Source organism: Dermacentor albipictus, chromosome 4, assembly GCF_038994185.2.
Source record: "Dermacentor albipictus isolate Rhodes 1998 colony chromosome 4, USDA_Dalb.pri_finalv2, whole genome shotgun sequence".
NCBI classification, from domain to species: domain Eukaryota; kingdom Metazoa; phylum Arthropoda; class Arachnida; order Ixodida; family Ixodidae; genus Dermacentor; species Dermacentor albipictus.
Window position 1 is genome coordinate 44,715,176 of NC_091824.1, and position 24,655 is coordinate 44,739,830.

The 24,655-nt window shown below is 50.1% G+C and overlaps 1 protein-coding gene and 1 long non-coding RNA gene across 2 annotated transcripts in view; one reads left to right on the forward strand and one right to left on the reverse strand.

Moving 5' to 3' along the window:
* LOC135907157 (uncharacterized) overlaps positions 1-14,293 on the forward strand; it is a 54,256-nt gene extending 39,963 nt beyond the window's left edge. The window contains exons 2-3 of the long non-coding RNA XR_011513857.1: positions 9,177-9,204; positions 14,156-14,293. This is a non-coding gene — a long non-coding RNA (uncharacterized lncRNA). The remainder of the gene's footprint in view (positions 1-9,176; positions 9,205-14,155) is intronic.
* The window catches only part of LOC135907156 (U-scoloptoxin(01)-Er1a-like), a 37,738-nt gene that overhangs the window by 7,345 nt on the left and 5,738 nt on the right, over positions 1-24,655 (reverse strand). The window contains exon 2 of the mRNA XM_065438819.2: positions 9,042-9,092. Within this exon, the coding sequence (XP_065294891.2) occupies positions 9,042-9,081 (40 nt within the window). The 5' untranslated portion in view covers positions 9,082-9,092. The remainder of the gene's footprint in view (positions 1-9,041; positions 9,093-24,655) is intronic.

Consider the following 24,655-nt stretch of genomic DNA (forward strand, 5'->3'; position numbering starts at 1 on the left):
AAGGGTATGCCCACCCAATAAAGTCTATCATTTTCTTACTTGAATTAATGTGACCGGCTGTCATTCCTCTTTTTGTGCATATTACCCTCTTCACTTCTTTATCGTAGTTTAATTTTAGTCTTTTGCGATCCATCGCCTTGTTCGTTCTACCCTCTTTTCGATTACCTTCTTCCCATCTTCACTTTCTCTCTCTCTCTCCTTTTCTGAAGAGCGGGCAGGCGTTGTGCCATTCTCTCTGGCAGTTGCCAGCCTGCTCGCCCCCTTCTTTTCTTTCTGTCTGTCCATATGTTACTGCCTCCTCAGACCAAATATAAGTAAGTTTCATCACACAAAGTATACCATTCTCATCTTTCCAACGAAATCAATGCGGTACACAGCGGCACACACACACGACCAAGAACCGGCTACCCCATTTACACTCGGCGTCGCGTCAGATGCACAGCCGCCGCGCCATTGTGCGCCGAGCGCAGACGCCTAAACAAACAACGCTGATGTTGTCTGGGCGCCGCTTAATTGGATACGCAATAAAAAGTAGCAACGCGTGTATGTGGGTCACTCCTCTTGCGCCACGAGGGGGGAACCGGCTTCCGCTCAAAAGACAGACGAGCCGAGGTGCGTGCGAGAGCTCCCCAACTCTTTCTTTTCGACTCCCCGAGGAGACGCCAAGCCAGGCAACTTGCGGATGCGCCAGCCGAAGGTATACCCTTCCTCCTTCTCACTCTATCTTTCTCTCTCTCTTTGTAGGCGAGACGTCCGGGAACACAAATAACAAGCAAGGACCTGCAAAGGACGTGCAAATACCGCAGGCTCGGCCGAGAGAAACAGAAAATACGCATACTGCTGAGTAAGAAGATGAAGAGGGCAAGGCAAGAAAGAGGCGGCTCGGCTTATAAGGCGACCGCTTGTGGACGATGTAGCCGCGCTGATAGCGCGCTTGCAGTGCAGCGGCCGGACATGAAATATCGCTGGAGGCCGCCACTACGGTGTGGAGAAAAAAGGGCAGCGAAAGCGCGCGTGCCGGGCCTGCGCTCGGGCCAATGCCACGCTCGGAAAGGGCACGCATCCATTTGGGACGCAGGGGGGGTCGGCACGCTGCACGGCGCGTGTCTCTGCGGCCCACAGACGGGACCTTGCGGACGGGATGACGCCGCCGAGGAAGAGCGCTTGCCGCCCGGTTTGTTTATAGAACCGCACGTTGTACGCCTGACTCAGAGGCTGTGTAGTACATATAAGCTGGATGACGAATGACAGAAAATGAGCTCGCTCGTACACGAGCTCCGCGGTGACCCCAAGGAAGCCGGTGCGGAGCCGAGCATCGTTATTAAGGATCGAGCTTTCTTGTAAGGACAATTAAGGCGTTCTCGTGTATGACACGCTTCGGACAAGCCGCGCTTTCTTTCCGTCGGTCAAGGTATGTTCTTGGGAAGGAACGGTGTACAGCACGTCGTCGTCCCATTGATTGAGACCTGTCTTGGCCGCGATAGACCTCCCTGCGCTGAGATCGTAATCATCGGCCTAATATGTGTCCACAGCAGCTCAAAGGTCTCTCGCGACACCACTGTAGGGTAGCAAACCGTGTACTCGTCTGGTTGACCTCCCTGCGTTTCCTGTCCTTGCTCTCTCTGTCCGTCTCTCATCTACTCACAAGATATCAAGCACAATGCTTGCGAATTTCCTGACCTGATCACATCAGGTTAGGAAATTCCTAAATTGATGAGTCTATCAGTGTCTGTCAGAACACTGATAGACACTGACGCAGTGAAAAAATATGCATATCGAATATTGAGCTGCTAGAGATTTCAACCTATATTATATATAAGCCGGCTGCTGAGAGGTGCAAACCGATCATTAGTTCAAACATTTTGCCAGAAGGTGGGGCAATAGGTAGAATTAAGAACCACGGCCGCTCTTAGAAAAAGATAGAGAGGGTGAGAGAGCGAGAGAGAGAGGCGTTAAATTAGTTTCGAGGCCTTTCAACGTTATTTATTCCCAAATAAGGGGAGCGAATCGGAAGCTGTAACGGAAACTTTCACTTACTGTACCGAATTCGATCCCTCAGTATTCTGTCGCACAAACGAACTCGCCGGCAGAAAACACGATGGCGATGAAGACCACAAAGCGCCTCTGGCTCGTTTTCCTTGCCTTTCGTCTTTTTCTTTCGATTTACAGCTGTCTCTTACTCGCATGACAACGCACCAACTCGTCCTATCTGCTCAGCGAACTTGGGCGCGCATTCGTTGCAATAACTTGTGGAAAGATACGCAAATGGAAAATCATCGCCACGGAAGCTATACGGCAGATGCGTGGGCAGCTTCAAGGTTCGTCCCTCCGTTGTTTACGCCTCCTCGTACTCTCATTTATACCGCTTTTCCCGCGTTCACTGCACATGCTTCAACGCAGCCGCCACACCCATAACACCGCACGGGGTGCTGTGGTGTTAGCGTGTTTCTAACAATTGCTGATACCTCTCTTTCTCCACCGTAGTTTGCGGAGGTTGTTTCTTTCCTTAAAAGAAATAAAATAGCGAAGCTTTAATTGCGTATCTCTCCATGATTTCGCAAATCATCGCCGTCGTGGCCGTCGCCTGACCGGCTGAGCAGAAGCGGTCGCTTATTTAACCACCGTACTGTCGCTGTCGATGATGGGATCACTTTGGCGCAGTCTCACGTGACTGGACACCGGACGCGTCGAAGTATAGAGCCGACGACGTGTGCTTGCCCAAAGCTCATTACGTCTTTCTGGGGCGCGCTGAGAACAAAAGAGCCGCATTCCTCGGCGCAGTGCATTTTTGGAATAGTGCTTTCATTACGTAGTAACACTACCGAACTCGTCTTCAGTGTAAAGAGACGGGAGTGCTGGTTCGAGCTCCATGTCTATAGCATAGAAAAGATTGCTCAATAGTTTTGACCTAACCTGAGGTGAATGTACGAGGTAAGACAGGACGATGTGAACACAGCCCACACAATATACGGTATCCAGTTGCACGCGCACTGGCACCGCTTGCTCGAATTTGCAATTAGTACTCATTTGGTTGCGTTTTTCGGGCCAACGCGCTCAATAAGCATCAATCAATTTTCTCAAAATGTTAATCAAGACTCGGAATGTTAATCGTGTAAGTAATGCTCAACGCTACAGAGCTAAGTACGGGCAGAAAAAGACGAAGAAAACCCTGTCTCACGTATACTTAACTTGTCATGCTGAGTATTGCGTCCACGATGAACAGCTACCAACTTGCCCAACTCACCACTCTGCTTAAGACACAGAAAGCAGCTCTGCCAGCAATATAATGGAGAAAAAAAATACGCTTATTCAATACGAAACGCTTACAACGCCACATTTGTTTCACCTTTCAGAATCTTGATTGCCAGTTGAGCAGTCAATTACTTCAATCAGTTAACAGTCGCAAACAGTTTGCCCTGCCAAATTATTTTGTTGGAACCCGACATACAGCAGAACGTGCAAGTGCCCTCACCAACCAGCCAGCTTAGCCTGACACGATCGTCAGACCAATGAGTTCCCCATTTTACTTCGGACAAATACTTGTGGTAGATGCTTCGCTCACTTTTGCGGGATACCAGTCAGAAGGTTAACGATGTGTTAATGTAACCACTTGACCTTTCCCGCAGGAATGATTTCGTGTTTGATGCGTTCGCCTTCTATTCGGTCAGACAAATCGCAAGCGTACGAAGCAGACCCTAAAAAGGCTAGTAAAACAGGTCATTACGAGGCTGAACGTTCGTCTCACTTTTGTTCGTACCCGAAGGCAGGCGCTCCAGGAACACGAACTTTTCCGGAACGCTGCTCATAACGTGGCGGCTTAGCTCAACAGCACATAATAAGGGCAAAGAGCACGTTTCTCTTTCTTTTTTTTTCGCGTCTCTGCTTTGATTATGTGAGCCGAAAAACTTCTTCCGCCATTCACCGGTCTCTACAGTTTACGCCGATCCGGCACACACTTCTCCGGCCGATTTCGCCCGCGCATCGAGCGAGTGCCGTTCTGCGGAGCCCGCATTCAGCCGCACGGGGCGTCACGAGGAAGCCGCGCTCTTTGCACTTTCGGCGTCGGGTTCACGCGATGCCTGGCGGCGCCCAACGAGGCCGTCGCATCTCATTGGCGCGCCGCGAGGCTATCGCGCTGACCCCCGCGGAGAACCCTTCCGGCGGGGGATCGGGCGCGCCGAACGTGAGGCCGCGCCAATTGCTCCACTGCACGATTGGCGCTCGGCGCGCGAGTTGGATATCGCCTCCATCGTCTTTTCGTCTGCGCAGCTGTCAGTCGAACGTGGCGCCCAGTTTGCGGCGACAAGCACCGGTGTGCTACTACACTGTACTGCAGGGCGGTTTTGTGAAACCTTTCGAGCAGTCGCTGACACGGGAAGGGTGAATTCGAAAAGAAACGTCGTGAGGAACTATGTGCCTGTACGCGGTAGGAAAAGCGTGACGTCCGCAGTTATTCTTACATCCTTCCGTTTGAAACTTTGTGCGCGTATTTTTCTCCGGAGACGTCCGCGGCTTCTGCGATTGATGCGTTCCCTTGCGATTACGCTGTCATGAAATGCGCGGTTCGGCAGCGGAAGAGAGCTACATTGAAATTAGGTCGGTTCCACAATCGCCTGGACCAACAGTATTGCGGAATGTATAGCCACTTCCGCGAGTCCGTCTGTGTAGATAAAACGGCAATGTATGTTGACGAGTTTCGTTGTGCCTGTGACGTGTTGACGATTGACTTCTCGTGAGCAGCTGGTTACGGAGAGCTTTTGAATTCATCCCTTCACTGTTGTTAATCCGGCGAAGAAAACTAATGCGAAATGGAATAGCACGAAACCGAAGGCCTCTACGATGACTCTGAGCAATAGGGTGACATACGGCTCCATGGAACTTTCATATGAATATTCCAGAATATTACCAATAATCCACTCAGTGTGTAGGCTATTTCGTGCCATAGGACTGACGGTTCAGGTTACTGGCGCAGTGCAGCTGTGAAAGGCTTGCCACCCTCTCACACTCCGACTACAAGATAACGCGATGTATGTTTTTTTTTACGTATGTTTCTCTGGTAAATCTTTACCACGATGTGACGAATGATGGTGTGAGAGGCGCGGAAGAGCAAATATTGACGCTGCCGAGACCACTGCAACGACGCAGGGGCCTGCAACGAATCATTAGGGCCACCTTGTGCATGTCGTATGAGGCATTTCATCAGTCCGGTACCACGCCACGTATTAGGACGACGACAAGACTTCATTAGCGTCAGTCACGCACACACATTAACCGACTGCAAGGAGCGATCGCTCACGCAGTAACACGTATACATATGCGAAACACGCGGCAAGCCCGATACACCCAACATAACGCGCGCATCTACAAACCTTCATCAAACGCCGGCGACCTCACCAAACGACCCGTATAGGTGTTCGGCTGGCGCTGCACGGCCGATCGACGACCGGTCGAACAAAAAACACTGATCCTCTCGCAGGCATTCTGCAACCTGTTTCTGCTTCAGATGGCTACGCGGAGGCGTTTCTCGAGCCACGAAGATTTACCGCTATCCAGACGGCAGGTGGGAAGGAAGAGAGGGAAGAGGAAAGGGAGAGGGGGCGGCCGCGTCTTCGGGCAGCGATGAAGCAGAGCATTCCGCGATGGCCTTGACTGCACACTTCGTTTTGCAACGATCGCTCGGCTCGCACGGTGCTCGTGGGTGCTTTGCATCGCCGGCGCCTTTGGCTGCATTGCGTTGGTATAGCTGCTGCGGCAGAAGTGGCGCTGGTCGTGGCGGCGGCCGTACGGCGTGCCACCTGCTCCATCGGGTTCCGCTTAACTGCCGGGCGCACGTAAATGCGCCATTTGGGAGCTCGGTAAGCTCGGCGGCGCTGCGGCGGGGCAGCCGGAGGATGCGTGAGGTCACGTGCTACGCGTCGGGGCAGGTGTAAGAGTAATGGCGTTGCTCTCGCTTCGAGTGCGCGATTCTGTCGGAGCCGGCGTAATGTCCGCTCCCGAACAAACCGTGGGAGCGATATCGCGCGAGCGTTCTGCTTCGACGTCAGAGGGTTGGAAGCGAAAGTATGAGTTTGGTTATCAGCGTGCACGAAGAACACGCTAGAAAAAGTCGAGTTCGCGAAAGCTAGAATAAAACGAAAAGTGTCGCGGTTAATAAAGCGTGAGCGTTCTTGTGCAGTCGGTTTCTGAATCCCTAATGTATCTTATTAGTATATAAATGACCTCCAGTGCTTTGCTTATCTATTATCTTACATTCACCATGCGACAGTTCGATCATGCTGATCGCTCCGACATTCAGCAAAGCAACAGCTAACTCATTGCTTGCTTTCTTGAAGCCAGTTAAACTGCCTTTGCAAACGGAAGGAATGCATCACTTCGTTCAATTCAGGGCACTGCGTTTGCTTTGGAAATTTCCATTGCGAAGTGTGCTGTTGTCGTCGCGGAGTGTGTTCTGAACGTGAAACTATAGATAAAGGGGAAATCCAGGGCGCACAGGTTAACGAGTCTGGCGTCCTACACGCTTCACTGTACTCGGGACAAAGAAAAAAAAAAGTTAAGATAAATGAGGTATAGAGCAGACAATGAGCTAATGCGCCCGGGAAGAACAGCGCATGCACACAATAGAGAAACATCAACGGCGTCATTCTTGGAGCAATGAGGCCCGCAAACGTGCGACGTCTATGGGAATCGTATGGCGTACATGCAGTGTGGTTGGCTACCCTTCCCTTGGGAAGGGAAAGGGCCGAATGTGTGTGTGTGGAGGGGGGAGGGAGGGGGCTGCTACATGAAACGGAATGAAAAAAAAAAAATTACAGACAGCGCTCAAGCAAAGAACACGCGGACACAATGAACGAACAAAGTTTTCTTGGCGCATTATAAACGCGCGCTAATGCCTAAGGTTAAAGCTCATTGTTTGGCGTTGTGCCCGCAGAGAGGCAATTAATGTCAGCCAGGCCAACGGGACACTGACGCGGTTGGCATCCAGGTGCCCCGCGCCGCACTATTCATTGTTCAAGGCTATACTGGCGCCTCATTGCGCGACCTTTTTTGTACACCTGACGCTTCAGAATGAAAGAAGATTCCCTGATCAATATCGCTCTCGCTGCTTACCGAACCTGTCGTGTTTAAGACGATCCAGTGTATGATCCAGTGTGATCCAGTGTATCCAGGGATCCAGGTGTACGCACACGCTCAGTGTAAAAGAAAGTGTAGGTAGGAAAGCATTCACTCGCTTCTTCGTCACGGCACTTGTTCCGATCGTACGTGTTGATGCGCGTGAGCGCGATTAAACAACAAAACGAAGGAAACGTTAACTCTTGTGCTGAAGGGACACTACTGCGATTTGGAGCGGGTGTACGAATAAAGACTCACTCTTAACGGTAACATTCACCTCTTTCTTCAGAAAGCGATCCCTCAAAGGGGTTTCTGTTTCTCTCTCCGGAACAACCCGGTGGCCGATAAATGAAGAGAAAACAAGTATGTGGCCCGCTTAGCTGTGGTACATCTTTGCAGCACAGTTTGAAAAAAAAAAATGTAGATTTATAAGTTAGTCTTACTACGAAACGCACAAGAACTGAGCCGCATACACGAGCTCGACAGATTAATCGTACTTCGTATATATTTGATACGCAACAACATCTACCCCCTGGTGGACAACGGGATACAATACCCTTTTTCTTTTTCGCGCACATTGCTAACAGAAACACATGACCGGAAATTTTCTGGGGCCACACGCACAACAGCGTTTCCAACTAAAATGTTTGAGCAGATCCTGGAGATTAGATCGTTTTGCTACCATGTGAATTGCGTGTGCATTGTTCTTTTTTTTTTTTAGTGTGTGTGTGCGTTTGTGTGATACTCGTGTTTGTGGCTATGTTTACTTCGCTGTTTCAGGTCTTTATCGGCCTTGATTTCGAAACAATGTTACTTTTCTAAATACGGAATACAGAAAGAATCTCCGCGCATGCTCAATCACTGCTAATTGTTGCATTTATAGAGCGATATTTTATTGACAGCGTTAAGTTTGCAAAGCCACAATGCCGCTTGAAGGCAGAAGGACGATGTTTAGCCAATTCCGTGTACTAGCCACATTTCCCCGCGCTGGCTAAACTGTCCCGCTGGCAGTTCCCATAGACACTAGCGCCATAGTTCACCCTAGCAGTCTTCGTAGGAAACTTTTGCAATGACACAGCTGCCACAGTGCTGATAGAAGGGTCTACGTACTGAATGGCCCGCGCGCACAGCACGTACGCTTTAGTTCTTGCGCCTTCGATTAATTTCAGCTGTATGTATATTTCCTGTGTGAAGTGGATAAAGTGAAGTGGACATCCAGTGCAAACTGAATGTTGGTATCTGTGTTAGTGCGTCAGCCGGTTCTGACTGGTGCGCTAAGTTCGCGCGAATTTGCGTCACGCGTTTGTTCGCGTTCATTTATGGCGGAAATTTCGTGCACGTGTCACTCCCGTTGCTCCGTATCAGTCGCCCATCATGCGCCCACCGCAGGCTGGGGACCACTTTTTCCGCTACGAAACTCGTGGCTATCGACCAGACCACATGATAACCTGTGCGCAAGTGGCGGACACGTACAGATTAAAATTTTTGCTCCGCTGAAGAAATTTTTTTGTGACGTTTGAAACTACACTTAGGAAGAAGCAACTAAGTACATAAAATTCGTATCGTGATTGAGAGACTAAGTTTTTTGGCTTATTTTCTCTTCTTAGAACTCGGTGTGCTGATGAACACAGAGTATTGTTAGCAGCCGTTCATGTGGTCTTCCTTTATGATACTATATTAATCTATACCCGATATCTTAACGCTTCTGCGCACATCACAGCATACAAGCGTGAATTAGATAGAATAATATGTTCTGCGCGGTAATTAAGACATGAAGAGCACCCAGGTAAATCTAATGATGATGACTTGTTAATTTCTTTGCGCGATGTGCAACTGTATCAGTCTTAAGAAAAAGTACCGTTATGGCATGCATGTATGTTTGCGAACCCTTTGCAAAATGTTTTGTGCATGGTCTGAATACGAGTTCTTACCTGTGGCGCTGAGAGCCAGGACGATCAGGTTACGATGCATTGTGGTGGAACCTGCGTTAACAAAGAAACGCACGCTATTACAATTTGTTGCAACACAGAAAATGAGTGACTATATTTTCTTTTTGGTTTTTACAGCCACCAGTGAGATCCAAAGTTCACGAAGGTTAGTATCAGCTCTACCAATCACGTGCAGCTGATGCTTTATATAAAGCTGCATGTCTACACCCAAAAGAGGCAAAGTGAACGTTCTGATGAACACGGAAGGCGAGGATCTAAGGCAGAGTCAGTTCGGGTTTACGCTGCAAAGCAGTATCACTGCCTTGAAATGCCTCATCCTCGCAAATGTAAATACAACGTTCTAGGCTGCAACAAGAATGTTTTATTACGCTGCTAGCTTGAATGTTTCGACGACCCAGCTTTTACCACAGACACCCAAAACACACAATCCCCATGGCTAAACCATTGTTGCAGTCTGTATCACGACAATGAATTCTATCTGTCCCGACGTTTCACTATATATGTCATTCATTTTAGCAATGCTCTACCAAGCATATTTTCCACTCTGTTGGTTCTTCCTTCTTGTCATCACCGACGCACCACGTAATGCATTCGCCCGCTATTGGCGCCTGTATTGATTGACCTCAGATATAAGACTATACTCTATCTCAGTAGTTCCTTGCAGTACTGTGGGAGTTGCACGAATTCTTGACCAATAGGATGGCCGAACGCCCTTCGAGATGTTCTCATTCGCGCCACGTCGTCTGCTCAGCGTCTGCTTGCCATCCTGTCGGTACATGGTTTATGGTTGGTGCATTCACGCAAAAAAAATTAAAAAAAAAATGTTTTGACGCCGTAACCATAAGCTTTGTACACATGCAGGTGATAGTGGGGCTTGAATTCGCCTGTACGCGGTCCCTGCATTTAATTTGCAGTCTCCTTAGAAAGTAGCAAGGACGGACGCCTTCATAACTGCTCACCTGCGGCACAGCGTCTGCTCGGCGTCTACTTGGCGTTTGCTGACTACCGTCATCCCGCACCATGCTAGAATGGGGTACTAATTAATTATGCAGTGAACAATTAGGCATGTAATGCGTTCCGCATCGTCAACGCATCACAAGTGCTAATCAGCGCATCAGCAGTTTTAAGATTGGGTGCCGTTTTTGTAGTCTTACCAGCGTGAAAACAAACAGCCGATCTCAATAATTGCAGCAAAACATACCTACTGCTTTGACCTAACCTTGAAACGTGGTTTAGCAATGACAAATTTTTCCACTTGTTTCTTGCTGACATGGCCGAGCGCTCTTAACACGCCAGTAAGAAGAGCCAGTCACAAGCGCGAATTCGGATCGGAGCGTGTGGTCGGCGCTGTATGGGCGCTGCCATGTTGCTATAGGTGATTAGGTTAGGGTGGATATTAAGGTTACCGGCGGTAACCGTCGCAGTAATTCTCGCTTTACGACGTGTACGCGCAAGTGCCGTAACGTGTCAAGTATCGCTGTACCGTATCACGTAGCTGGCAAAAATCAAATTCTCTAGTGCAGCCAATGATCAGTCAGTTACGCCTGGAGCTATACACCGCTGCGCAACGATACTGGCTGTGTACGCCTTGTGACTCGCGAGATGGAGTATAGACAATGGATGTATGCGCGAACAGCAAGGTGTCAACGGTCACGTTTCTGCCCTCGCCGCTGCTCCCTCTGGAGCATATATATATATAGCCTCTCCCACGGTCGTCTCAGGATTTCTCGGGCCAAGGTTACGCTCCCCGCTCTGCGCGTTCCGGGCATGCGCTCATGACAGTTTGGCGACATCCCTCCCTGCCGATGCTGGCGCTGTTGGCTTGCTGCAGCGCCAAGCCGCCGCTCCGTAACTCGGGAACAGCGCACGCTGTGGTCCGGCGGCCAGTGGAATGCGCTGCCTCTCTCCGGCCGCAGCCTCGCTTAATTGGAACCCGCCGGAAGGCCTTGCCGCGGCTAACAAAGGTGCTCACGACTGCGCGGCGACGGTGCCGTTAGCGTCGCCGCGCGGAGCGGTGCGCTATCGGCCAAATCGACCGGCGAGGAAGAAGAAGCTCGCTGACCCTGGACCGGGAAGCGTGATTCCGATGGCCCTATTTTGTAAGAGCCTCCCCCGAGCGGCGACCAGCCTTGCCGTCCTGAACGAGCGAGCTGGGCCTCGAGTCGCGTCCTCGGAACCGAATGCGCGTCGGTGTCCGACGATCCGCTGATTACGCCTCCCACCGTGTTGCTTTCCTTCTCGCCCTGTTTTTATCTCCTCGCCTCTGTAGGGGACTGCGTTTGAGTGCCAAATGTGACGAATGCGTGCCCTTTCTTTCTTTTCTTTTTTTTTTTCTGGGGTTAATGGGAAGCCGCACTCTAATCACGACATCACATGGGGCAACCGCGTAAGTGAAACGCGGAAGCCTTCCTTCATTTTTTAGACGTGCTTTCAGTTTCCTTTGGTCCTTGTTTGTGTTGTTCTATGTTCGCTTTTTGTTTCTGGTTATCTTTTTTGCTTCTTTCTCATCAAATTGGCAGTAAGTGGGTCAATGCGAAGCATCGGCACCGTGCGCTTGAGGAAACGGCGACGGATACGCATAGCGTGCCTGCGGCGATCGTCGACGATCATGCGAGCCGGAGGAAATGATTCGCTTCGAGGAGAGGTTCTCTCGCCATTATCGGAAAGTAATGAGTGTACTGGGGGGGGGGGGGGATACGTGCACGTCTTTCTGTTTCTTCGGAATACGATTGCATAACTGACGCCAGGGAATGCACGCGACTGCGTTAAGTGGCGAGGGACCGCTGCCATTAATGACGCCTTCTGCTTCGGCTTTTCGTACCGCGCATGCACGACGTGCGAGCGGTCGTTTCGACATTAAGTGATGCTTCGTGTTGGCCAAGTTGGCGAAAAGAGGCAGGCAAGCTCTCCGATATGCGCGTGTCTTAGAATTTATACGTCGCTTCTTTTCTTTAGTGTGTGTGTGTGTGTGCGTATGCACTGCTAGGCACCTCCTGTGAATAGTGACGTGCCTGGCCAGTGGAAAAATGGGGAACCTCTTTTACTTAAGATTCTGGAGCCGCAATGGTATTTCACTTCTTGCTGTAGGATGCAGTTTTGAGATACTGAGCTAGAAGAAATGGAACCTAGGGCACCGATGTTTATTAGTCGAACCCATATGAAGCCAGCTTCCTCTTGTCGCCTTTACCTATTGGCCCATTATGCCGTTGTCACAAAGCGGTATAGAGCGAAAACTTCGTTTTGAATGAGGGCCGTGAAGGCCATATTTGGAGTGGAGGGTCTGGAGTGAGTATATCGGAAGAGCAGATGTGAAGTTCACCAAGCTTACGGTCAACCACATGTGTGGATGCGTTCCCCGATCTGCAGGTCTGGTCGTTTGCCCGAAAGTACACCCTAACCGATCGTGGGTGATGGTTGCAGGGACCGAGTGAACTGATGGTTACAAAATAATTGTGACTAATCAAGTGTCGAGAATCTTGCTCCTGCCCACTGTATGTAGAATGGGTTCGAGAAGTGCTTCATACGCATGTTGATTACTTAATGGCACCGCTTTAGCCAATCACGGTGGCCGCAAAGATTATATTGAACCCATATAGAGAGTAATAACGAAGCAATGCTTCATGTAGATTCGTCGCCCGAGAGGCAGAGGAAGGGCGCGTGCAAGCTCTCCTCGACGTGTCTCGTTTATAACGCAATGCATCACTCGACTGTCACATACATGCGCGCGCAGTTCCGCCGTATTTAGGGGATTTGCGTAGGCACATCTGCATATTTAAGCCTCATCGAGGGACTTCCTATGCCTGCCGCAATTCCGAAGCGATGCCAACCCCCCCCCCCCCCCCCCCCTTCCCCGGGTCAGCAACTACTCCTTATGCACAAGCGCGAGACGTCGGATACGCGAAGATGCACCGATCCGTCCGTCTGGCTGGGAGCTGATTACATACATTTCTCTCACTCTCCGCGCCGCACTGCGGCTCAGCATATTACGGTGTCGGCGCCGAGCACGCCAAAAGCAACGGGGCCGCACCTCTCCAACAGCCAAGTGGGTTTATGTGGGCGAGCGAGGAGGGAACGGGCTCTCGGTAACTGCGCGGGGCAGCGCGGCGGCGTAGTGCCACATTATCGGGGAGCGAACGCGACGTCCCGCTCACGTCCACGGCAGAAAAGGCGGCCCGCGGTAGCCGCCGTGACCCCCGGCGACCCCTTCGGAAGCGCCGAGCAGAGGCCCCCGCCGGCATTCGACCGTTCCCGACGCGTCGGCCACGAGGGCCCCCGAGGCACGGGGCCGACGCGGCGCGGCAAGTATGGCGTCAGCCGCTTCGCGAGCTTTACAGGCTGTGATCGGCTAGCGATACGAGTGGCACGGCGGCTTTTGCCCGGCTGGCCTGGACGCGCGATAACCGTCCCCTCCGGCTAGCCGAACGCGCCCCGCTTCCTGACGCCGGTGGTCATTTTTTGCTCGTTGGGACGCGGTCCCGCTGGGACGCAGAAGAGCGAAATCGTCCCTCATTTCGCCGTTCTGCCAAATCTCCTCCTCGTCCGCTACCCTCGTTCCGCGTTCGGTAATCGCGGCGACGCGGTTTCACGGAACGCGCTGTCGAGATGAGATTCTTATAGCATGAAAATATGCGGCGAAGTGCAGTGTCTCTCCGTAGAGGACACCTCAACCGCGTTGCACAGAGAGAGAGGAGATTCTTGATGATGGGAAGGAAATGTTGGGGTAAAGTGCAGCGCAGTAACTATCTCTCAGCAGAGGACACCTCAAGGGGGAAATGGGAATCGAAAGGAGGGGTGAGAGAGTGTCGAGCTGCTTGGTTACCACCGGCTGCCCCTTCTCACAGTCGCGAGATCCGTGGAGGGGCGGGGGCGTGGGCGGAGGGGTACCCTGGTGGGCTTAGCGCTGTCGCACTGACGGGTACCGGAATGGCTGGCGCCGGTTTCGACACTCTAGCGATGGTGTCCAGCTTAAATCACGTGCCGTGTGCGTTAACGCTGTTCATTCCTTTGTTGTTTCTGTCAGTGCTGCAATGGAATCAGGAGGATCAGCCAATAAGATTTTGCTGTTCATCATGTCGTCTTCTTTATCTCCACTGCAGGAAGAAGACGTCTTCTTCTGCCAGCTGACGTCACCCTATCTAATTTCATCACAGCACCTAGTTTTCTGCCTTCCCCAATTCTCTTCTCTTGGCACCCATTGTGTAACACTAACAGATAACCGGTTATCTGCTCTACGCATTAAATGCCTTATGGGCAACGTTTTTAATTGCGCGTCTTTTGTCTGTTTTCATCTTCAGACGTAGCATATTCCTTGATCAATGGTCTCGTTGCCATTGTTGGGAAGGCGAAAGGCTTCCAACTAGGTTAAGCGGGAGCACGAGCAAATCGTTCATTTGCTTTTACGGTTCAGAACAATGTTGCTGCAATAACCAAAAGCGACGATAGCAGTTTCACGCATTGCACCTATCAAAGTTATACTAAAGCTGTCTGAAAATTGCGGCCATAAGGCCTGCGCTTGATGCACCTGGAGTTTACCAGCTTACATCATGCAAACAAGCATGTGAGTGTCACCGCCTGAAAGGTTTAGGGCGACCCTCTAGCAGGAAAAAGACGTTGAACGACGCCTTGAGGCGTAATCCGCGATTGGTGGGTAAGTGCCCCTCTGACAACTGAAGTACATTCTGTAAAGGAAAGGCATGCAAGGATAGCATTGAAACGTTGCAGGACGCTGAAACACTTAAGACATTTAACGGTTCTACTTGACACGCTTTATCTATCTGTCTTGAATGACCTTGACTCCGGCTACACCGCTCATATAAGCGATTATATTGTTTTGCACTGAGGAAAGCTTCGAATGCCAACTTCCGACAACGTACAGATAGGTACATTGTTAAAGAGAACGCGCACACAGCTGGCTGTCATATTGATGACGCGGCAGTCTCCGCTGCCAGCCTAAGTGCTGTCGATGCACTGCGCAGGTTTAGAGGCGAGAGCCAGCGCCACCTGTCGCGTGTCGTCTGCACTCAAAGCTGAGCGCTTCCAGACTTCGCAAAATGAGAATGAATCCGCTCATAGCGTTCCCTTCATGGTTCCCTCTGACAATTGACGTCACGACTACACGTGCGATCCTCTCGTTTCGTATGCAGTGACTCCATTATTCGTGTTTCGCGAGACAATCGTCGCGCAGCTTTTCTCCGAACAGATTTTGTTCCTCATTTTTTACCGCTCCTCGCTCTTATTTTGACCCACGTTTCGCTCGATTTGAACGCAACGGACGTTAAAAATAACCGCTCCAGTTTTGGGCATTGCGGGCGTGGTTGCGCGCGGTACTCTGATAGTCGGGCACGGTGAGAAAGAATAAAATATCTGTGCCAGCGGTGCTGACCGCGTGTGGAACGATCAACATCAAACAACACCAACCAGCACGCTCGTATCGGCTCGCCTCGCGTTGACCCAACCTACACACAGCTTCCTCGAACGAGAAACTCCCGACACTCGCGAGTTAGTTCCGGTTCGCTGCTTGTCATCGTGCGTCCGCGAGTCAAAGGTTGACGACGTGCTATAATATTGCATATCCGACGTGCGAAGGCGCGCGTGTCAAAACTCCACGAGCCACGACGCGACGGGAGCCGTCCAAAGTGCACTGACGTGCTGTTTTCTTTGTCCACTTTGTTAATTCGCTGACAGCGTTCGTCATTCGCGCCGGCCACTGGTAAACGGGGCCCCCAAACACAAGGTTGTACTATTGAAATAAATCTGTTCTTACGTGTACACTCAACCCACACGTTTCGCATTTCCTTATTGATTCAAGCGTCGCTTCCGTTACAACAAGAGGATAGGCGAATCGGTGGCGCTGACGAATCCAGAGACCGGTTCATCACAATCCCAATGATTCCGACTCCGACTCCGACTTCTGCTGCGGATTTCGTTTTCTTAAATGTACGTCTAGACGTCTACCGAATATATGGTACAGCTTCCGTCATACTTAACACGAACACGCATTAAGCGGTCTTTAGTTTCTCCAGTATGTGGTGCTGGAGGTTCCTATTTAGTGTGCCCTCAAAGTGCCAGCTTAATGTGCGTCTCTTTCAGTGCCTTCCACGCTACTTTAACTCAGGCTGCCTGCAGCCTGCGTTTGCTGCACGTAGGCCGCAATTGGTTGTTCGGGTTACGTCTGACGGAGGCTGACGTGGCTCCGAGGTTGTTTCTTTCTGCGCCCGCACCTCGTGGTACAGCTAATTCGACTACGTGAACAAGACTGGTTGTGTACACTAATGCGCTGGGAGCTTCCCTTACAAGAATTCATTGATGCATACGCATACGCCTTCTCTCTCTTTTTCCACCAGAGCTACAGGAAGAGGTGGCCGCACTCTGCTGTTTTGTATTGCAAGATTTTCATTGTAGGAGGCTATGGTTGTGTCGCTCCGGCACCTCCGCGTTAGAAGCGCGTGTTGCTGATGGCGTTCGTTTAAGGGCTCTCTCAATTCCATGTCCTTGGTTAGATCGGGCCCCATAGCGAGGCGTTTGAGTAGGTGTTGTCTTGGCAGGCCGCAAGTTATACAGTAAGTGCGATACGCGCATTTGGAAGAGAAGGTATAGCAACCACGCATGCAAAACAGGCCCCCGCCGCTTTCACCTAGCCCTAGCCAAAAAGCCGTGCGTTATCTAGCGCCTTGTTTATTCTGCGCGTGTTGTTGCATGAGATGATTACTGGATGACTTCGGTGGTTCTCCACATTGAGAGAGAGAGAGAGAGAGAGAGAAACGAAGAGGGAAAGTTATGGAGATTAATAAACGACATGCTCGGTTGGCTACCCTATACTTTGGGAGGGGGAAAGCGTAACAGAAGCAGTAGCGACTAGCAAAAAATTATTGTTTGACACTATGGGAAACTAACTTAAAAGTCACCAGAAAGCATTATTTCTTCCATGGGACAACCCTGAATTTAATGCGCCTTAAAGGGGGCTTTAAACGCAGAAGAATACTTTGCGGTTCTGGAGTTCAACTCTGACCTCCTGAATTTTTCGCCACCCTCTAGACGCACGGAAATTCGCACCGGCGATAGTTCTGTAGTCACATCAACGTTGGCGACGCCAGCGACGCGGGCTTTAAAACAAAATAATACATATGGGACGCACTGAACAACAAGAGACGCGCCGTTGTTTCATCGTTCACGCAGCTAGCACGGGCCCTGGACTAAAAAGGCTCCTCCCTCGGAAGACATTCGCCTTCCCTTAGCACAATAAAGATTTCTCTCTTTCTCTTTCTCTATCTCTGAGCGCGCTGCTGCAACCCTCGTCAAGCGGACGACAGATGTGGAACGCGGGAATGATCCTGCTTCCGGGTTCCATGATCACCTTTGTCTGGTCACTCGTGGCATGGCCGTGGTAGCCGAACGATAGCAGCGTCATCGTTCTCTTGCTCGTGAACCGATTTCTTGCTGTCACAGGCATAAACACAACCTGTGTTTCCCCTGGCATTAAGCAAACACGCACGTATCCGCAATTTAAGTTTTCGTTTTCAATACGGTGAGCAGGTGTACTGGAAGTCTCACGGCGATTGTATGTACGTTTTTGTTGGCTCTTCTTAGCGCTCATTCGACCTGAACTGTGCAGCCGAGTACCGGTGCAGACCCTCGGGGTGCATTCTTCGATTAGAGAGAATGCAATTAAATTGAAAAAGAAAAGTTATTGTGGAAGTTCATGGCACATTGGTTTATGTTAGGGGAAATAGCTAAAATTATATCCATAGTACAAATCTCACAGCGACTGCAGGACCCACGTAACGTTTGCTTGCGGCAGGTGGGAACTCCGTCGTTGACGCCATGACTCATTAGCACCGTAGTACGTGTGCTCGTGTGGCATCTAGAGCGGCGCAACACCACGTGAGATGCTTCATTAGGAGATTTATTCTAAAGTTCGACGAAAACTTGTTTGGTCAGGGAACGTGAGGATTAAGAATCACGATCATTGAACAAGTCAAGATGAAGAAAAAAGAAAAACAGAATTTTCACAGCTCATGCGAGTTCCTCCGTTATCGAGGACGAAGTGTGACTATGGAATCGCACGGACTCCGAAAGGTATTTTTTTTTTTTCACTTTGGCTTCTCCAGTGATCGGAACTTCTTCGAGGTGCTTCACTGTAGAGTAGGCGCCCGCGTCGCTAGTCCGGCATGTAGTGAGAACTGCTGATGTTTTCAGATTAGAAAGCGTTGCATACTGCGACACGAAAAGGAGCCGCATATTCTTCAAGGCTCACCGTGCTGCCCCCCCCCCCCCCCCCCACCTTTCCCACCGCAGAAACCCAGCGACGGCGAGGCGTGGGCGCTTGGCATCCGGACGCCCACCACGTGTTGGGCGATGGAATGCTCGCGGGTCGCCTCTTTGTTCGCCAAGGCCTCCAGTCGTTACGCAGAAGCGGGTCGGTATCACCGCGCGCAGAGATGGGAAGGAGGCCGCCTTGAATTGCGCCGAGGTCGCGGGCACGCGTCTGTCTGCGGTGCCGCGAGATTGCGTGTGCTGCGCGATTGTCTTTCGAGAGTATATGGCACGCCACCTGGATTTTTTTTTTTTCAATCGAAGCGTGTGCGCGTCACTCTTCGGGACAGCGGAATCGAACGGCGACGTTATAGCCCGCGAAAGTTCGACAACAGACAGTTTGGTGAGGCACGTTAAGGAAGCAATGTTGTACTACACATGGCTTCGTGAAGTGTAGCGTTCAAGGACGGAGGTCTTTTAAGGGTGCCTAGAATGGCGACAAACCTGAGCCACCTTTCGTGCATGATTGCTTTGTCCAAACGATATTATTTCATTGGCTGTGATGTAACACCCGTCACTCAAATCGGCGGCTTATGCCTCAGGCGTGCATAATGGCATCAGTCATAATGTAATCACGTCTGTTTAGGGATGCCGATTGATTGATTGATTGATTGATTGATTGATTGATTGATTGATTGATTGATTGATTGATTGGGTGTGTCTAACATTCCAAAACAACGCAGCGACTATGATAGATGACGTTGTGGAGACCTGCAGAATGATTTTTACCATCCTTGGGTCCCTTATCTCACACGCAGTCAGGCTTGTAGTCGCCACAGCAAGGAATCGCACCCGTGACCCCGTATATAAAAGCAAAACTCCAAAGCCACTAAGCCACAACGACTGGTCTCAACGAATTTTGTACGTGTACGCGGCCTTTAAGCTGCTCAGTGCAGGTTGGTAGTTGAAAGGTTATTTCGTCTTATGTATTACAGCGCCGAAAGCAATACCGATTAAACAGCTGCAAATGGATGTTGTGGCCTTCGCTTCAATTTAAAGCTATTTAAAGGACATCAGTGTCTTACTCACAGACATGGGACACGATGTACATAACGGCAGCCTACCTGCCTTGTTTCGCTATCATCACACCTTACAAAAAAGCTTTAGCGCACATAAATAAAAAGGCCTAAATCTGTGTCTCGTACAGCGCCGCTTTAAGGCTACACACTACGTACGTGGGAAGAATATGAAATACGGGAGTGGATCTCACGGTCTAGAGCTGAATTTTAATCAGCTCGAATGTCGACTGAACGAGGCAGCTCAAGTTCGCGGAGACCACTCGGTCTCTGTCCAGTCGCCGTGCCAGGGACTGACGACATTGGACTGCTAATAGTGGTTTTCCCTCTCGAGAGAAATTCATGTGACCTAGAGTTCCGGAAGTTGGCACGGATAGAGAACGTATCTTCATCGCGGTGTTTTGAAACGCGCTAATGGCTTTTCTAATCGGCCCAAGTATAATTGTTGCGAATGATCTGCAACTCTCTTTGGGGCGAACGTTGGAGTCATCAAGTGCCAAGTGTAGTAAAGAACAGCCGGCTACCCATATATCTCTCCGATTCACTTATCAGGCGATTTTCTGTGATTCTCGGGGAAGAGGCCGCTCTTTTTTTTTACACTCTTCCAACTGAGGATTGAAAATGTTGTGAATTTCAAGGGGTGCAAGACTGCACTGATTCGGCATCGCATTGATAGTTCTTCAGCTGACCAGCGTTTCTTTCACACAGTTCTTCAGAATCTGCAACGACGAACCAATGATTGGTGACCAGACGTATTTACGTTTGTTGGCTTTGAACCCGCGGAACAATTTTCGGCATGGGACATTGCTAAATAAATGTTCATATTTGTCGTGACATGAGCACTCAACGCTAATAAAGGTCACGGGATTCATCACAACACCACCACACAAATAAAATAAGAAAAAAGAAAAGGCTTTTTTGTTCCTGTTTACCCGCTGTCTTTGTTTGCAGGCCTGCTTTTTCCATGCCACAAATTTCCTACTAGCATTGTCGGCTTTCTGTACTGGAAGTGTCGTATGGAAGCTTTCAGCGCTTTTCCTGTTCTCGATCCTTAAGTTACATTGTCCGAAATGGCAGGCCACGTGTACAGGTCTTATATATATATATATATATATATATATATATATATATATATATATATATATATATATATATATATATATATATATATATATATATGTACATAAACGTAAAGAGAGAAAAACACGAGATCCGTAACGGGGGGGTTACGCGTTAACCAAAGGTAATAGTAAACGCATTCGTAACTGTAACCTTGTGTACGACGGCCGTTCCTTACAAGCGACCTCCGAAACGTCCCTCCGTATCCAAATTTTTCGAAGGAAGAGAAACAAGACGTCAGATACGGATGCAGCAGATGCAGCAGTGCAAAAAATCGGCTGTTACTACGGCGCTGCCTTCTACGCGTGATCATTCCTCGCGTTCTCACCGCGACGAATTGGCACGAAAATAACAGGATTGGAAAACAGCACGAACGTGTTTTCGAGGCAAACAGGCTTTCATTCTCGAGATACCGAAAGCGATGCATAAGCAGTAAGCTTCCTAAGACGAACGCGTGCATGCAAGCACTAAGGCTGAGCTAAACGGAAAGTGCAGAAGAAAAAAAAAAAAGAGGCAAAGAGCCTTTGGAAATATGGGATATAGCCTGCGCATTCAGCTCTACGTAAAATGTCGAACAGTTCGATCCCAATCGTATGAAGCGAACAGGCGATGAAGCCGAGGAAAGCATAAGGGAAATTAACAGGGGTTTTCCTTATACAGATGTGCTTGCTGTTTCTGCCGTAAAATAAAGCGATGGTTAATTGAAGATCACAATTAAAGGCTACCATTGGTTTCATATGATTGTGACCTAAAAAAAGAAAAATTGAGCCCTTGGTTCTCCTAATCATTCACAACATTTCTATGCGAGTTGATGGTTGCATTTCATGGCCTCCTGTTTAGGTTGTGACATGCTTCAGGGTCTAAAACACTTGATAAGTAGCGTTTGGTAAGAGCAGTTGACCACAGCTCTTGAGACGCTAGGTCCGCCTGCACTAGGCAAACATTGTACACGGTGCTTACATGAAAAAGGTGCAGGGTGCAAGTGGCTGTGCTACAATTTTAATTTGATTTCGTATTTTTATGGCCTATCATTATGCGCTGCGCAAACTATGTGTTTTGAGACCTGCAATCTGCCAGTATCAACATTCCGTGAACTACGCGTTAGTACGTTCTGACTCTTCAGACTTTATTTTAATATTAAGTTGTTAATTAGTTAGTGTGTTTGTTTCTTTGTTCGTCTGTTTGATTGTTTGAACCGGCGCGCCTTTGTTTGAGGTGCACTGCTTGCCTAAGCGAGAAGGTGTAGCCTGCATCACACCCGAGACGAGAACCTCTCCTTCGCAAGCACATTTATTGTAAAACTCCTCCTCCACTTGTACGACCTGACGCACAAACTTGGATCGCTGAATTTACTATCAAGTGCCTGGGGTGTTCCCTAACTTCATCAATGTCGGACTGTGATGCCTGCGATAAGATGACGTCATAATAACCGCAAACTAGCATCCAAATTTCCAGCTCGCCTCCCCCTCCCCTCCGGCCCACACTGTCGCCGCAAGACTTACGGGGAGTGCGGCTGCGGGAGGCCTCAACGTGTTGGCTTTGTTTCGCAAAAAAAAATAAGAAGTCTCCCACGCTGCTGGAAAAAAAAAATAAAAAACGAGGCAATGAACGAACGAACGCATACGCCACGAGTCCGAGCGCGCTGCCCAGCGGTGTCCGGCGTGAAAACAAAGGGCGAGGGAACAGAGGAGCGATCCGCACGTGATCAGTCAGCGGAATGAGCTCGCGAGCGGCGCGCAGAAGACGCCTCGTGAATCGGACACCCGGAAATGACACGCGCGCGGTGAACCGCACGCATTGAGCGGTGCGCGTTGGCAGCGGGGGCGGCGATTACGTGCCCGCTGGGCGTTTCTCTGACAATGATACCCGACGCGGGCCGACGCCGCAGGAACGGGTTGTGTGTTGTGTGTGCGGGTTGTGTGTGACCCTGCCATTAGAGATCGAGGTGAGCCCACCCGCGCGCGCACTGGTGTGTCATCGCATTCACGGCGACAACTTACACTGCTCTTTGCTGATGGAGGGAACGGAGGGGGGGGGGGGGGTTGTAGTCTGAAGCGCCGGAGGTTGCGCAACGTCGTGTGAGCGCGCGCTGCCTCCTCGGGAGAGCAGAAACAGAGAAACGCGTGGTTCCTGACGGTTTCTTTTTCTTTGTTCATTCCTTTTGTGTTGTTTCATTCGCTTCTACTGATGTCGTTACACCAGCGACGCATGGCGCCTACGCGCGAAAAGCGAGAGTTTGCAGAGATGGCTTTTGGAATGCATTATGAGAGCGTAGGGGCATGTTCCTGCCCTTCGTCTGTTCAGACGTGTGGAGAAACCTATAGTGCCGTCATGCTCTGTGGCGAACCGTTCTACTTTTTCGTTCTTCTGGTCCTTCTCAATTGGCCAACACGAAGCCGCGCCCCCGTCTGTCACCGGTATTGACTAGTTGGTGAGACGCATCATTAGCATGAATTGAATTAGAAGAAAAAACTTCTGGGCCATTATTCGTTACGACTAATTCCAACATTAATTTCCCTCTCTCTCTCTCTCTTTCATTCTTAGTCAACAGATCACGCACCGCCGCGGTGTCCTAACCACTGGGCGTCGCTCTGGCCCTATCCTCCAAAGTGGGTATGCGTCACTATGACGCAAAGGCTAAGCAAGGGGAAGCGGACCAATTAGCGACGCTGGCACCACTCTCCTCGTGCGGTCATCTAGTTTCACTGTGCGAGCTCGGCTCTACCGAGGTTCTATCCGCTCTTCTGCGCGCTGTTCGCCTCTCGTCAGCCAAGCAGATATGTAAAACATGTCACGGTAGCAGAACGCTACTTGGCTTGAAACCAAAGTCGCCGACTGTTTCTCAACTCCACCTCCTCCTACAAATGAGGAGAGTGTTTGATTAGGCTGTTCGCACAACGTTGTGGGTCACCGCTCGTGCTTGTGCCAGCGCTTTGATGTTAGAAGCTTGGAATCAAGAGAGAATGGAATGGCTTTACGTTAGACGCCCAAGGTTCCCTTAGAACGCAAGCTGCGCACTTAACAAAAACAATTGTCCTTGTCAGGCAATCAAACCCAACACCACTGCATTCCCAAAGTAGTCCTTTTACAACCAGAGATAAGCCGGAGTTTATCCAGCCGGCAATTAGTAGCGAGAGAGAGAGAGATTAGTTCGCTCACACGAACTAATCGACAACTACCTGCTACCTGTGTTTGCTACACACGTAGCAGCAGGTGTAGTTAAGCAGGTGTTTTGCTACCGGCTTAGCTAGCCTGGTGGAGCGACCGCTTCGCAAAGGCCATGGCTTCGACTTGGATTCCTCCCACCGGACAAGGACAAAATTTGCTTCAATTGAGAAGGTTCGCTCTCGAGGAATTCTTAAGTATGGGAATTATAGATTCCTGCTACAAGCTAAAACGTGAGTGGAAAAACGAGAGAACGCCATAGCAGAACTAACTTGCCAAGCTGAAAAGTCTGTGCCTACTTTCGCACTCGTAATGCCTTGACTATGGCAAGTGATCTTGCCGGAATATTGGCACTGGGCGGAGTCTCCTCTCTTCATTGATCGCCTTCAGCTGCTTCAATTTACGTCCTACCGTGCAGGTATTTTGATATCTGCCTTATCCTGCCTGGTTTAATTCGAGTGCGCAATTTGGAATGGGTTCTTTCTGGCCGCATTGAAGATTCCGGCGCCGGTGTGGCGTATACATTTTATGGCCGATTAGATCTCGATTTCTGGCTGGAACTTTCATACATTTTAATAGAGGCTCCGCGCCCACAGTAACAAGCCTTACGATCGCACTTGCATCCAACACAGATAAAAAGCTCAGTGTTGGCACGCGCTTGCAGCCGACTCTGCCGTTCTGGTCCTTTGCTCAGGCACGAAACGTTTGGCTTCTCTGCAGCTCATCCAGACATCGTGTTGTCTCAAGGGAAGCTCGCTATTTGCAGACGCAACCACCGTCCCGCAAGATGTGCCGGTGCTTACCTTCCTTCCGCATGAATGAAGGCTCGCCCCGGGCAGGCGACCTTAACTCACGCAAAAACGTGAGAGGCAAACTGCGGTCGCCTACTGCAACGAAAGGGGAGCGTTCCCGTGTTTCTTTCTTCCGCGCGCACAGATAAGAAAGGCAAGAGACATTAAAGCGGCGGTCCCTTTCTTTGCTGAC